We start from the raw sequence: 14,282 nt of genomic DNA on the forward strand, positions 1-14,282 counted from the left end.
GCTCCAGAAGTCAGTAGCTCCTGTGGTGCTGTGAAGTTTCTTAACTGTTTCCCTGCAAAGCACGGTTGTTAAAGCAGGAAAATAGAGCCCCTCCCTACCTCTCTTATAGGTCACCACTTTGAACAGATTTATGTTTATCTCTAAGAATTACTTATTGTGGTTTGTGGGTTATGATCATCCCAAGACTTGCTCAGCAGGGCTCCATCTTCAGCACCACAAAGAAGAAACACTTAGTCTAATGGCACCCATGGTCACTTTAGTCTGTCTAGAATGCCTGTGCTTGGGGAGTTGACAGGGTTTGTTGTTGTTTGTTTTTGAGACAAGATCTCACTGTGCAGTCACAGACTGGGTGGTGGTAACAGGTGTGGGTCCCAGGTGGGATGAAAGCAGCAGGTGTGAGTCTCAGATGAGGTGGCATCAGCAGGTGCAGGTCCCAGGCAGGATGGAGGTAGCAAGCACAGGTCCCAGGCAGAGTGACAGCAGCAGGTACAGGTCCTAGACAGTGCCTCTGTCATAAAGGGCATGAGGGCCTGGGTGCTGGGGTTGAGGGTGACATCTTCCTCTTGTGACAGTCTGAGTCATGAGTCAAGAGGCACCTGTTATGTTCTTGGTCACTTATGGTGGCACAAGCCTGAACCCCCAAGCTGGGGCAGGAGGAGGATTATTAAGTCTTAGGCCAACCTGGACTACATCTCCAAAAACCAAGTGAAAGACTCTTTTTTAAATAAATAAAATGGTCTATTTTAGACAAAAGCATGTTCAGGGAGGCTCCCCAGCTAGACAGGACAATGTCAAAGAAAGCCAACTCCAAGTCCTTCACAAGAAGAGACAGGTAAGTACAGAGGTATTGGGCGGTGGGTAGTTCTGACTCCCAGCACCTAAGGCTTCAGGTCAGAGGCATTCAGTCCTCCTGTAGGACAGAGGCCAGGACTGTGCTGCCCATGAGACCTGCTCAGGTGAGTGTTCATATACTGAGTGGGGTAGGGGACACCCATACAATTTCCAGGCAAGTATAGTCCTGGCTCCACCCCCAACCCCTCTGACACTATTTCCATTTGAACCTATGAAGTACACAGAGGTTGGGGGTTCTGCCATACCCAGAAGAACCAGGTGAACGTGGTTTACTGAGAACTGAACCGCTGGACACTGCAAGATCTGCAGCAGACCATGGACATGATGGAGTAGCAGATGCTGCTAACCCTGCTGTTTGTGTGGGTAGCTTAGCTGGATCTCATGAGCACCAGTGTGTCTTCTGTCATCTCCCCACCCCACCTGAGTTGGTCTTGCACCCACAGGTGGAAGAGAACATGATTCTGCTGGAGAAGGATGAGAAGGAATCGGCAGTCATGTGCTGTGAGGAGAGGCTACAGGACGGGTGCCAGAGATGCAGCACCAGCTGCTGCTCCAGCAGAAAGACCAGGAGCAGAATGCCATCCTGGATGCCCAGGTGGGTCTGAGAATGCTCCTGAGGACAGGGATGCATGAGGGAGCAAGGGTCAGGGTGTCACCTCTTGCATTCTGCCCACTCTGCTTAGGCTCCTGATGTTAGCATAGACTGGGTATGGACACCTATGTCTGCCACAAGACGTGCAGAATCCTTGGCACCTGCCAGCTGATGGCAGCAATGTCAGCTGCCATCCCACCCTGGTGTCTAGCACAGCAACAGTATCCTATCAAGGGCAGATAAGAGGGGTTCCTGTTTCCTGGATGAGATGGCTAAGTCAGCCTCCAACCTTGTGACTTTCCTATAGCGAGGAAACCTGAGTCTGGAGGCTGCCAACACCCTGTTGGCTGCATTCTCAATCTGCTAGGGAATCCTGGGGCAATTTTCTAAAGCTAAGCACATAGCTTCCATGACTGTACCCTTAACACAAATGCCAGTGTAACCATCTCCATTTTCTGAATGTCGGATTAAAGGCATTTGTCACTACCACTTGGCAATAGCCTCCCTCCAAAACATGTGAGAACCTGTATTCAGATTGTTAGCCTAGCCTACAGAGCAATTTTAGAGTGTTTGATGACTGGGTGTCTTTCAGGGATGTGAAGCCTATGGGTCGCAAACTGAGTATTTCCAATCTGCAAGTGCTTGTATGTATGAATATCTGACAATTTTCTCTCAAGTTTTATAAAAATCTAGTGAAATTATACATAAACTTGTTGGAATTGAGTGACTTCAGTGTAGAAGCTTAGTTCTGAAGTTTTCTTTGTATTTCATAATCATTTTCTGAGATATTTGGTTTTTTGAAAAAGGGCTTCTCTATAGTCTTGGTTGCCATGGAATTCACTCTATAGACCAGGCTGGCCTCAAATCCAGAGATACCCCTGCCTCTGCTTCCTAAGTACTGGTATTAAATGGGTGTGCCACAGCCCGACTGGGAAAGTAATCCTCTTGGTAGTGTTCTTGCCTAGTGTAAATGATGCCCTGGGTTTATTCCCAGCACTGCACAGAACCTCACGTGGTGGTGCATTTCTGTACTTCAGAACATGAGAAGCAGAGGCAGGAGGATCAGAAGGTGCTGCTTTGTCCTTTGTACTGCTGTGATGTTAGTTCACTTCCCCACATTCTTAACTTTAGGTAAACACTGACACTGTATCCTACCTAGCTCATTAGGTCAGAACAGATGAGAACCAGCACCTTTTTTTACTGTGTAGCTTGAACACAGGATCCTCCTGCCTCACCTTCTTGAGTGCCACAATTACAGGCTACCTATCCAGTTACAATCATGTGAAACATAGTGAAGGTTAATGAGTCCTTTTCTAAACCTGGCATGATGCTTGTAACCCTGGCCCTCAGGAAGTGGGAAGGAGAGAATTCAAGGTCGGCCTAAACTAGGGAGTAAGACCCCATGTCAACAAAATCCTTTTCTAAGTCATGGTTTCTCAACCTTGGAGTACTGATTCAGAAGAGAAAACTGTCAGGGAAAGGGTGGGTGGTGCCCTGTATCCTATGCCATGTTATACTGTGGCATGCTTAGCAGCATCCCTGGCCTCACAGGTTGATAGAGGTACTTTCTTCCCAAGGCAAGCCAGCCAAAATGCCTCCAGACATTGTCTAATGTCCTCTCAGCTGCAGATCAGCCCTGATGGAGACTGCCTTGGGGAAGAGGGAGTGGTTTATCCCCTGGGAATAGATGAGCAGGCTTGGAGGGGCCTCTTCCTGAGAGAAGGGACACAGAGGGTTATCCCTACAGCCCATTTCTCCACCCACATCTCTGAAGATGTTCCAGTCCTAAAAGGATTATCAGTGTAAGACCTGCTCCATGTCATGAAGAATAAATTGTGTTCTAGAGCCTGGGTGGGACATAGATCAGGGATGGCCTGCCATAACTGAGTCAGTGTTCTTGTCCTGTCCATCGCCAGAAGCACCACTACAGGAAGCTCCCAACTGAAGTACACCAGGCTCTGGGCCAAGTCCCTGCTGGCTACATCCCTTACTTCACACACCACTTCCCAAGGCTGCTGCTACACACTCACCATGCCCTGAGAACCTGTGCTTCTGAGAGCTTCTTCCTGCCCTACTAGTCACCAACTTTGGATGCTGGGAGGTCCTGCCAGATGTCAAAGATCTGAGACAACCAGGTGCCCCAAAGGTGGACCAAGGAGTTAAGGCTATGGCTCAACCTTGTCTAGGGAGCATCAAAATATTGAACAGCAGTTTAGCAGCCTGAGGCTGTTGGAACAGAGGAATACTCTGGGTTCCGGGTACTCACAAAAACACAGGATAAGAAAAGATATGCACATATATTGAATAAATATAAAGCCAAGGAAAGAACAGTCAAATCCAATAGAAATATATCTATACAAGTTACACATTAGACTGAGGGCAGGGGAAGAGGTTATAAACTCAGATCCAAACATATACAGAAATAACTCACACAGCAACCCCTTCCCCACCCAGCCCCAAGGCCACGGGCACTGAACAGCAGTCCCGGAAGCCGAGCAACGCAGTCCCAGGCAGAGTTTGCAGAGTGAAGGGGCACCAGCCCAAAGGACAGAGGCCTAGGTGTTGTCCTCCAGTCTGCTGCTGGGAGACTTTGAGCTCAGCATCCTTTCTACCATGGTGTGGGCATAGCATAGCTGTCTGCCCAGTTCCTCGCAGCAGCCATATTCCTCCAGAAGGCTCAGGCTGTATGTGTGGAAGTCCCGGTTCTTGTTGATGCAGGTCACAGCTGCCATCATGGGGCACAGGATAAATTTGGTGTGGTCCTTGGAGGGAAGAAGGGAGTGAGTGAAAAGCTCAGCTGGGGCCTGAGGTTGAGGCAAAGGGGAGGAAGGCCCCCCACCTGGTGAAAGGGACAGCACTTCCACCCCACCCAGCCACCTCAAGTACAGGCCCCTGCACACCTGGAAGAAATTAATCTGTATAGTGCCATTGCTGAGGTGCAGGACGATGGCGCAGCTTGTGCAGAGCCATTTTTTCAGGTAGGGCAGCCAGGCCAGCTCATCACCTTCCCGGGCTGTGGTGTTGGCCCCTGCCGTCATGGTGGCCCCTGCCTTCTGCAGGTGTTCATTCACGTAACTTCGGAAATGCTGGAGGAGAGTGATCTGGTTGGAAAGTTGAGGCAGGGATTGCAGAATGAGAGCCTGACCCTGAGGCAGACCTCATACCCTGCCACACCCTCTTACAGCAGCCAGTTCCCACCTTCTTCATCAAGGAGTCAGGGTGGGAGCTCATGGTGGGGTAAGACTCCATTCCATCATGGTCTATGTACTGGAGGCTGTCACCATCATTGTAGAGGACGAGGCATGTTGAGTCATTAAAGAGTGCCCCTGTGCTGTTGTCACAGAGCTGATACCCTAATGGCGGGGGGGGGGGGGGGGGGGGGGGAGGGCTGTCTTAGAAAGGCAGGAGGAGGTGGACAAAGGCTGGAAATAGCTCAGTAGTAGAGTGCTTGAATGTATTAGGCCCTAACAATTCTTGGTAACACAGCCACACAATTACGGACATCACTCACTTGTTTACTCAAAGGCTACTATGGCAGCACCATCCCCTGCCCATCGCACATTCTGGAGACACCTACCAAGTCCATACTTCATTGATTGGTCTACCCACTGGCTGACCCAGAAGATGGGGATACATGCAGGATCCTCAGCCTCCTCTGGGATAGAAACAGAGCACTTGTTAGGCCAGTCCCTTCTTCTGTCTTCTCAGATAATCCTGCCCAGAGCTGGGGGGGGCACCCCATGAAGCCTGTGGAGGGCTGTGACAGCACAAACCCAGACACCCAAATTGCAGCCCAGGACGTCAAGTCCCAATTCGTTAAGTGGGCCCCTTTACTGTGTCTCAGAAACTGTGGTAGGTGTGGATAGGAAAAGAAAACCCTAGGCTTCTAGAAGGACCCACATACCGACTAGAGGGATGAAGAGTAATCAAAGTCATTAACATCAGGGCTGGTGGAAAGCCTAGTGCCCCAGATTAAAGTGCTGAAGAAACTGAGCAGACCCAACCATTCCTGCAACGCTGGAACCACCTCAGTGCACACGAGTCCCAACTGCAGATACATGAACGTGTCAGGAAGAAATGTTATGGAGAATTAAGTCAGGTTAGGAAGTGCTGGCAGTGGGAGTCAGGGTGGTGACAGTGGGCACAAAACCCTGAGGCTGGAGCTGACCAGAGTCTCTTGAGAACCAAGGGATTAATTCCCTGGCAGAAAGGAGACAGAAGATGCAGCTGTGCAGAGGTGACCTATCAGTCACCTACAGAGTGAGATGGGGCAGAAGCAGGCAGAAGGCACACCAGGAGGGCCTTGGGTGTCAGGCTAACTCATCTGGATTTTGATCTCCAGGAAATGGGGGGCTCTGCTTGCTGACTGAGATACCCTGCCTTCTCCAGATGGGAAGCTCCCTACAGGACTCACCTTGCCGCACCAGCCTTCGCTCTGAGGGCTTGGAGGCATTGACCCTGGTAAGCTGCTGCAGCATGTCACTGAGGTGGCACTTGATGGCCTCACTTGTCCCTCAAACCACTGGTTCCTCCTTTTCCCAGGGATGGTCAGGCAAGGGTCTCTCTACACCTAAGAAGGTGACATGGTCATTAGCCAGGCACAAAACCACTGGAGGGAGCACAGGCCGGCCTGCCACAGCTAGCACTCTTCCCACAGTACCATTGGCTCTCACTGCTGTTGGGAACTGAGTTAGGACTCGGTTGGTGTGTCAGGTATATGGTGCTTACTGAGAGGCCACAAAGCTTTAAGAGCTCAGGCCTCTGCTCCAGGCTGCCCTTCCAGGACACCTGCTGTTGCTGTCCCTCAGGGATGGAGCCTGAATGGACTGAGTGAAGCAAAGAACGAAGGGCACCTTGTGCATTCAGGAAGGCGGAAGGATGGATGAAGCTCAGTGTAATCCTTATGCATTGTTTGCCTACACATAACTGAGTCTAATGAAATCCACACTGAAACATTAGTTGGCCTATGTTGATGGGGCTGCATTGGTCACTGTTGCTGTCTTTATTCTTGAACAATTCACTTCCCCAAACCAGCACGTGTCAGTTCTCCCGTGAAACAGGACATTCCCTAAATTTTCAATTAAAAACAGCAACAACAATCCCACCATGCTGTATTAAGAACTTAAGTGTAAAATAAAATATCTAAGCTCTGAATTTAAAACTAGACAAAAAGGGGTGGAGAGATGGCTCAGCCACTATTCTTGTCAAGAACCTGGCTTTGGTTCCCAGCATTCCTATGGAGGCTCACAACTACCTGTAACTCCAGTTCCAGGGGATCCAAGACCATCTTCTGGCCTCTGTGGTCACCAGGCATTCATGTGCTACACATTCATATATGCATGTAAAACACCCATTCACAGGAAAAACAAAATGAGACGGTTTGCAGAATATGTAAAATCAAACTTGTCCAAATAAAACTATTGAAAATGGAGGACGACTACTCCAGGATCACATAACACATGATACAATCTTCTACCTTTGGATAATCTGGAAAATGTCTATAAAACATTTTCATTTATTGCTACTTTACTAAGAAAAAAAGACTCCTAAAGGAGCAGTATTTTAATACCTCCCCATAAGATAGGATCCACAAGTCCAGCACTACAGGAAAGGGAAACAGAAAAGGGGGCTCAGCAATAGCTCAATTAACAGAGTGCTTGTCTAGTGTGAAGCCCTGAATTAACATTCTCAGCTCCTTATAAACTGGCCGTGGTGGTCCACGCCTGTAATCCTAGCACTTGGGAGACAGAGGCAGAAGGAACAGAAGCTCAAGGTCATCCTTGGCTACTGGGAATTCTAAGCAGACTGGGCCCCATGAGACACTCTCTCAAAAATTTAAAAGGGAAAATAAAAATTACAGCAATAATTACTGCACCAAGACCCACATGTGGGTGCTAAATTTGATGGGCAGCAGTTTTTCAAACAACTTCCTGCAAGATACTTACCAATGACCGAAAAAAACAGTATCTGTAGCAGAGACAGCCTTGTCTCCCCGACACATTGAAAAGAGCACATTCCCTCTGCAGCATTCCTGCTCAGAATGTAGAATCTTCCCTAAATCGCGAGGAAGCAACAAACCCAACAGGAAAGACACTCATCAGCACCCTCTGAAAGTGTCAAGGTCACAAGACACAAGGAAAAACCCAGAGACTGTCACAGGCTGGAGGAACTAAGAAGCTGAGGTCTCTAAATGCCATGTGCAGTACTGACTTGCACCCTGGTACAGAACAAGGTGATGTTAATGGGGAATCTGTTTGATTGACATGAGGACTGGAGTTTGTTGACAGGATTATCTTGTAGTTAACTTTTTAGTTTTGGTAATTATTCTATAGTCGAGAGATGCTGATAATGGAGGACGCTGGGGGAAGGGCACATAGGAATTCAGCTCTGTTTTGTTTATAACACTTTGTATAGCCCTAAAATTATTCCAAAAAACCCAAGTCATTGAGTCAGGGGTGAGGCACACATTGGTAATGCCAGCATTTTGGCAGTTCAAGGCTAGCCTGAACAACATGAGACTCTGTCTCAAAGCACCAAAACCAAAACTAAATCATCGCAAGTCATTTGCCTAAAAATGTAAATCTAATTGAACTAACTGAGAACTCTGTATTAAATTGGAGGTATATCCACACAGAGAAACAAAGTCCTTCAAGCTACTTCTCAAAGACTACAACCCTTAATGAAATATATTAAGGTCAAACAAAACTGCAAGAAAAAATTAGTAATTCTAAATACAGTGGCACATTCCTATAAGCCCAGCATCTGGGAGGAGAGGAGGTAGTGAGGCCAGAGATTTCAAACCTGAGGCCAGTCTTGGCTTCATAGTCTGTTTCAATAAATAAATAAATAAATAAATAAATAAATAAATAAATAAATAAATAAATAAACAAACAAACAAACAAATAAATTGAAGGAAAGAGGAAGGGAGGGAGTCAAAAAAAAAAAAAGGAATGCTACCAGGTGAGGTGTCTCCTGCCTTTGATCCTAGCACTTGGAAGGCAGAAACAGGTGGATGTCTGTGAGTTGGAGGCCAGCTTGAGCTACATATTGAGATCTTGTCTCAAAAAGGAAGGAAGGAAGGAAGGAAGGAAGGAAGGAAGGAAGGAAGGAAGGAAGGAAGGAAGGAAGGAAGGAAGGGAAGGAAGGAAAGAGAGAGAGAAAGGGAGTGAGAGAAAGAGAGAAAGAAAGAAAAGAAAGAAAGAATGAAAGAAAGAAGAAAGAAAGAAAGAAAGAAAGAAAGAAAGAAAGAAAGAAAGAAAGAAAGAAAGAAAGAAAGAAAGAAACAAGAAAAAGAAACTGTGAAGACAAAATGGGATTAGATTAATGCCCACAGTCCTGAAGGTTGTGCTGGTGTCTGTCATGTCTGTTTTCAAGAAGTATACACAGAAGCATTAACAGAAGAAAGTTTGCTCTTAGGGCAGGAGAGATGACTCAGTGATTAAGAACACTGACTGCTCTTCCAGAGGGTCTGAGTTCAATTCCCAACAACCACATGGTGGCTCATAGCCACCTGTAATGAGATCTGGTGTCCTCATAATAAATAAATAAATCTTTAAAAAAAAAAACAAAGTTTGCTCTCAATCAGTTAAGAGAAACGCATAGAGGATTGATGATGAAAACATCAAAAGAAATGTAAACAGACTGGGAAAAGAGGGTCAGATGCTTCTTGTTCATTCTTCTACCTATTTAATCCTTTGTTTTCTTTTTCAGACAGTTTCTCTAACAGCTCTGGCTGTCCTGGTACTCGCTTTATAGACCAGGCGGGCCTCGAACTCACAGATGTACTTTAGTTTAAGTATAAAATGGCTAGACCACAAACTTGATAATAGCTCTTTCTCCCATCAGAAAACTGAATGAGGGCTCTATTGCTTCAGGAGTTTAATTTCTGAAATTCAGAGCAAACTGTAGGCAAATTAAATACTAATAAAGAGTAGTCTTCATGGAAAGTTGAATACTTAGAGACTAATGGAGCTAGGAAGAATGTGGTTATGAGCACCATTGTTAGCCAGAACATCTTACTCAGTGGGCAGATGAAAAAAAATCAACTGTATTATTCAAGGTTCTTTACATGATCAGGACTGGGAAAATGAATCTCTCCATCTATGTAGAAAGTTGATTTCATAGAATGTCTTACAAGCTGTGTTCCAGGAAGTCTAACAATGGCTGCCTACCAATGAAAATTTGAAGAGTACAGTACTTGTTCAGTTCATGAGGCTAAATATTTTAGCTGGTCTTAACTATACACCAAAATACCAAGGAAGTAGGCTCTAATGCTAGTAAAGGAATGAACTTGGTGCTAGGGCAAGGAGCCAAAGAGAGAGACAGAGCTTCCTCCTTCAGTATACTTTATATATGTAGGCAGCTTCCAGAGGTACAATCCAGATTAAAGGTGGATCTTAACCTTTGATTTTTTTTTGTGTGTGTGTGTTTTCAAGACAGGGTTTATCTGTGTGACCCTGGAATTCATTCTGTAGACCAGGAGAGCCTCAAACTCAGGAAAGTCCAACTGTTTCTGCCTCCTGAGTGCTTGAGTTAAAGGTGTACACAACCAGCAAGCAGCTAATTTTGGATTTCCCCTCAAATGACCCAAATTAAAGATGGGTCTTTAATTTCAAAACAGTAAAAATAATCTCTCACAGGTATATCAACTCTTTGGGTTTTAGTTAATTTCAGAAGTAGTCAGTTTGACTACCAAGAATAGCCATCACAATAGCCAACAAAGAAGAAATGAGAAAAATTTCTTACCTGCAGGAGGCAGGGAAAGCATGCTTTTCCTAAACAAAGGAAGTATGTGGGTTTTACTTAGGAAGTCTGAACATGTTCATGTAGAATTCTCCCTATTCCTAAACAGGCAGGTAAAGAAAACCACTTCTGATCATAATCAGAATGTAAAAGCAGAGATATTTAGGGATATTCTTAGTGCAATGTCATGCAGAAACTTATGTAAATTATAAAAATGATGGAAAGAAATCCCTTGGCAGGTTCATTTTGTACCACAAGGTCTTAGCTGAAAATTGATAAATGACACAGTGGAAAAAATATTGCTTTGGAAACTATGCAACCTGTCAATCTTGTTGTTCAGTCTAAAGGATAACTGTACCAATGCCATTGCCACAGATGGAAAAGAGAGAGAACAAAAATACAGAGGACTTCAAGGAAAAGACATTTTACATCACTGTATACTCTGCTCTTAGATGAGTGGTTATGATGAACTATATTAACCTCAGAATGAAGCAGCTTTTGCCTCTTAACAGGCTGACTCGGTGGAAGTGAAAAGCTCCTTCCATGCAAGAACATAGGGATATCCTGGCTGATGTCTGTCTCTGGGCTGTGATATCACTGTAGAAAATTTCATTCTTCCCTCTTTCTCACATTAAAAAAAATTAAATTATGTGAGTGTTTTGCATGCATGCATCATTGCACAGTGCTTACAGGGGTCAGAAGAAGGCAGGAGATGTCTGGAACTGGAGTTACAGAAAAGGGTTAGCTACCACATGGGTTCTAGAAATGGAACACAGGTCCTCTGTAACAACACCCAGTGCTCTTAATTGCTGAGCCATCTCTCCAGCCCCTCTTCCCAAACCCCTTCTAAATTCTTCCTTTTTAATTATGGGTGAATAAGTATGCTGAAATACATGAACACAACTTGTTGCATCCAGGTTTGTTGGTTGTACCTATATGGATAGTTGGCTGATCATGTTGTATTGGACAAATAATTAGGGAGCTCATCTCTGCCTTATTCTCTCAAATGGAAGAAAATTCTACTTTTTTGTCAGCACCAGGTTTGTGCCCCTGACTAGGCTGCCTTGGATAGGAAACATGATCAAGAATAGAAAACTTAGGGTAGAAAAACACCTTACTAGTTAAGAGCACTCCAGATTAAAGATGGACACAGCTTGTACAACATTCTAATAGTTCCACTTTCTTCCTACAGGGAGAGATTCATTCTACCAGTTCTGATAATGTAAAGAACCTTGAATAATGCAGTTTTTTTCACCTGCCCACTGAGGGATATGTGCTAACTAACAATAGTGTTCATAAACACATTCTCCCTAGCTCCATTATTCTCTAAATATTCACCTATCCATGAAGACTACTCTTTATTATTATTCTTTTGCCAACAGTTTCCTCTGAATTTTAGGAATAATACTATACTATGTGGGACTAGTACACATGTTAGCCACATTGTGTCCAGGAGGATGAAGGGGAAGTGCCTGTGGAGATCAGGAAGTTCACATGGTCTGTTATTAGAGCCAGGGGCACATCATATTGAAATGCAAATCTCTGCTGGTTCACAAAAGTTCTGGGTCTGCAATGGAAAGTAGGATCAGGAATCATTGTGCTATGTCTTTAAGCACAGTTTAACCATATAGGGGTGCTCTTGTCATTCAGGTCTCACTAGCCAATCAGGCCTACAGGTGACCTGCTAGTCAGAAGGTGTGTAGGGTCCTTCCAGCTGCCAGCTTCAGAATTGTCTTTGAGAGACTCTGTCACCAGTAGTTTTGTTTGCTGTGCTGGTAGTATTGCTGCAGGGAGCTGAGCAGAGGGCAAGGCTGAGCTGAAAAGCAAGATATGGTGAGTGAGGGACATGCTGTTGAGTCATGGGAGACAGTGTGGTGGGTCCTCCACTTGCTGGGTGGAAGGAAGTGGTCAGATGCAGAGTTCTGCATGTTCCTGCATGATTCTGCATTGTCCAGCATGATCCCGCTCATCCTGCATGCGACAGTGTGGATCTTTGTGGTCCTGCATGGTCCTGCATAGTCTTTGCAATTCTTGGGGCTGGCTGGCAGCTTCTGAATAACTTCAGTCTGCTGCTGCAGAGCATTGGGAGTGGGACTGTGCTTTGAAATGTCCTCAGTGCCATCACTGTGAAGTACTGGCACCACCATGCTTGTGTTGTTTCTATGGAACACATATTTGCCAAATTCAAAGAGGCCTGGTCCCTCCCTTATCTTCCAGAAGTTCTACACTTTGAACATTTAACATTAAGGTTTAGGATCCAACTGGAATTACTTCTAGAACCTTGTATACAGTATTTTCTTTGTAGAGTTGCACTCCCATGTTAAACTGTGATGTAGAAGAGTAGAATCAATGGTAACAGAATTGATGGTACAAGGTCTTTACAGTCCTTAGGAGACATTAATTCACAAAGTAAAATTTAGGTAAGAGAGGACTGCATCACAAATACCTGAAAGATAAGTAATATGCTAACCATGCCAGTTAGAAATTAGTATGATAAGATATAAATGTTTGTTCCCAGGATTAACCAGCTGATACAGATATATATGATATATATACACGATAGGATAAAAGGTTATATTGTTGACCCTCCTTTTAAAGAGCAACAACTTGTTTAAAAATGTTTTACATTGCTATGGATTTTAGTTTATTGATACAAATATAAAGTTAATTTTGTTATACTGTGTGTATATTTTTACTCTTGTTTAAGGTATGTTTGTACAGCTCATTTAAAATTGTAATGGATAATTAAGAAATAGATTAATAATTAATCTTCCATGATAGTCAAACTTATAGTCATTTTAAGTTTTCTAGGTATACATAGATATGATTCAAATAGATAGATAATTTTCAAATACTTCAAAGACCTTCAGAATATGGCATTTAAAATGTTTTTAAAAATGTAGACTTTCTGGACAATGAGACATGTCAGCTCTTGGTAGCACCGATTTACTTCAGAGACGAAGATGGGCATCAAAGACACTCTATATGGAGTTTATCTTCACCTTGGCAAAAATAGCCATTTGGGAAAGAAACTGTTGTACCTGGACTGCTTGATTGACTGGATATGCAGTTCCCGTAGCAAGGTGACCACTGAACTTTGCTTGGCAAAATGGTCCTTCAGGTTCCTGCTTCACAGAGGAAACTGCCAGACATTTTACAGGACACAGAGAGAAGTGGCTGAGAGACTCTAGGCCTGTGAGCTGAAGACAGATGCACCGACTTTACAGGGGAACTTTGGATGACTGTCCAGGCTGCCAGCAATCTCTGTCTGCCCTGTAAGACTCTTGAAAGTTGCTTGCATCCTTCTCTTGTTTCTCAGGTAATTTTATATCCTTCTGAGGTCTTTGATGGAGTTGAAAACTAGATAGTTATAATTTCATTTAGTTATGATAAGAGATAAGTTAGATATAAAACCTTGAACTCACAAATATAAGATAGATAGGATATCTTCTAAATTTTGCCAAACACAAATAGACTAGTTATTATAAACAGACTAGATATTAGAACTGTAATTCTTGCTTGATAATTGTTTTGTTATCTGTAATTTTACTATGTGAAAGTTAAAACCTTCCTTTTTTAAAAAAAAAGAAAATGGGAAGTGCTGTGAATATCACTCTGTACAAATAAAATGCTGATTGTCCAGTAGCCAGGCAGGAAGTATAGGAAGGATAAGCAGAGAAGAGAATTCTGAAAAGTGGCTCAAAAGAAAGCTTGCTACATGTCCACACTTACTACATCTGAAACTGGTTGTTATCTTTTGCTATTACTATGGCATATATCTTTATATGTCTGTGCACATAAATAAATATGAGCTACTGGGTCCATTTGCTGTTTCTTCTATTTATATGATTACAGGGCAGACCACTTTGTTTTGAATAACCAACTAGGGGACTCATCCCTGGGAAAAACAATTCTCCCCCTCAATAGTCTGTAGTTTCCTGTAGTATTTGATCTAGGGAGAGGGTCTCATTAGATCCCCTCACACCTTCTGTGTTAGTATGTGTACTGGCCATGTTTTCTCTTCCACATGATATCTTCTTGCATGGTTCAGGGCCTGTCTATTTTGTTAGCAGTGTCTTTGGCTTCCCAGCTCCTG

At 44.1% G+C, this 14,282-nt stretch overlaps 2 protein-coding genes across 10 annotated transcripts in view; one reads left to right on the forward strand and one right to left on the reverse strand.

Moving 5' to 3' along the window:
• Nucleotides 1–250: 250 nt before the first annotated feature.
• Nucleotides 251–14,282, forward strand: part of LOC143269220 (uncharacterized) — a 304,878-nt gene continuing 290,846 nt past the window's right edge. For 2 of the 8 annotated variants that reach the window (XM_076554267.1, XM_076554268.1), the window contains exons 1-3: nucleotides 257–832; nucleotides 1,070–1,211; nucleotides 1,296–1,447. In XM_076554267.1, coding sequence (XP_076410382.1) covers nucleotides 756–832; nucleotides 1,070–1,211; nucleotides 1,296–1,447 — 371 coding nt within the window. In that variant the 5' untranslated portion in view covers nucleotides 257–755. Of the gene's footprint in view, nucleotides 833–1,069; nucleotides 1,212–1,295; nucleotides 1,448–2,036; nucleotides 2,154–3,360; nucleotides 3,775–5,786; nucleotides 5,906–13,089; nucleotides 13,412–14,282 lie in introns of those variants that run through there. The other 6 variants (XM_076554270.1, XM_076554266.1, XM_076554271.1 and 3 more) reach the window with 6 other exon arrangements.
• Nucleotides 3,723–5,606, reverse strand: LOC143269216 (serine/threonine-protein kinase PLK1-like). 2 transcript variants are annotated; one of them, XM_076554254.1, is made up of 4 exons: nucleotides 5,022–5,606; nucleotides 4,643–4,797; nucleotides 4,345–4,545; nucleotides 3,723–4,206 (listed from the first exon to the last, which is right to left on the reverse strand). In XM_076554254.1, exons 1-4 carry the CDS (start codon nucleotides 5,035–5,037, stop codon nucleotides 4,000–4,002), a joined length of 579 nt encoding a protein of 192 aa, XP_076410369.1. In that variant the 5' UTR covers nucleotides 5,038–5,606; the 3' UTR covers nucleotides 3,723–3,999. The 2 variants fall into 2 exon arrangements, with proteins under 2 accessions (XP_076410369.1, XP_076410368.1); XM_076554253.1 differs by having other exon boundaries at nucleotides 3,723–4,545.

This window comes from Peromyscus maniculatus, chromosome 18 (genome assembly GCF_049852395.1).
Source record: "Peromyscus maniculatus bairdii isolate BWxNUB_F1_BW_parent chromosome 18, HU_Pman_BW_mat_3.1, whole genome shotgun sequence".
Classification (NCBI taxonomy): Eukaryota; Metazoa; Chordata; class Mammalia; order Rodentia; family Cricetidae; genus Peromyscus; species Peromyscus maniculatus.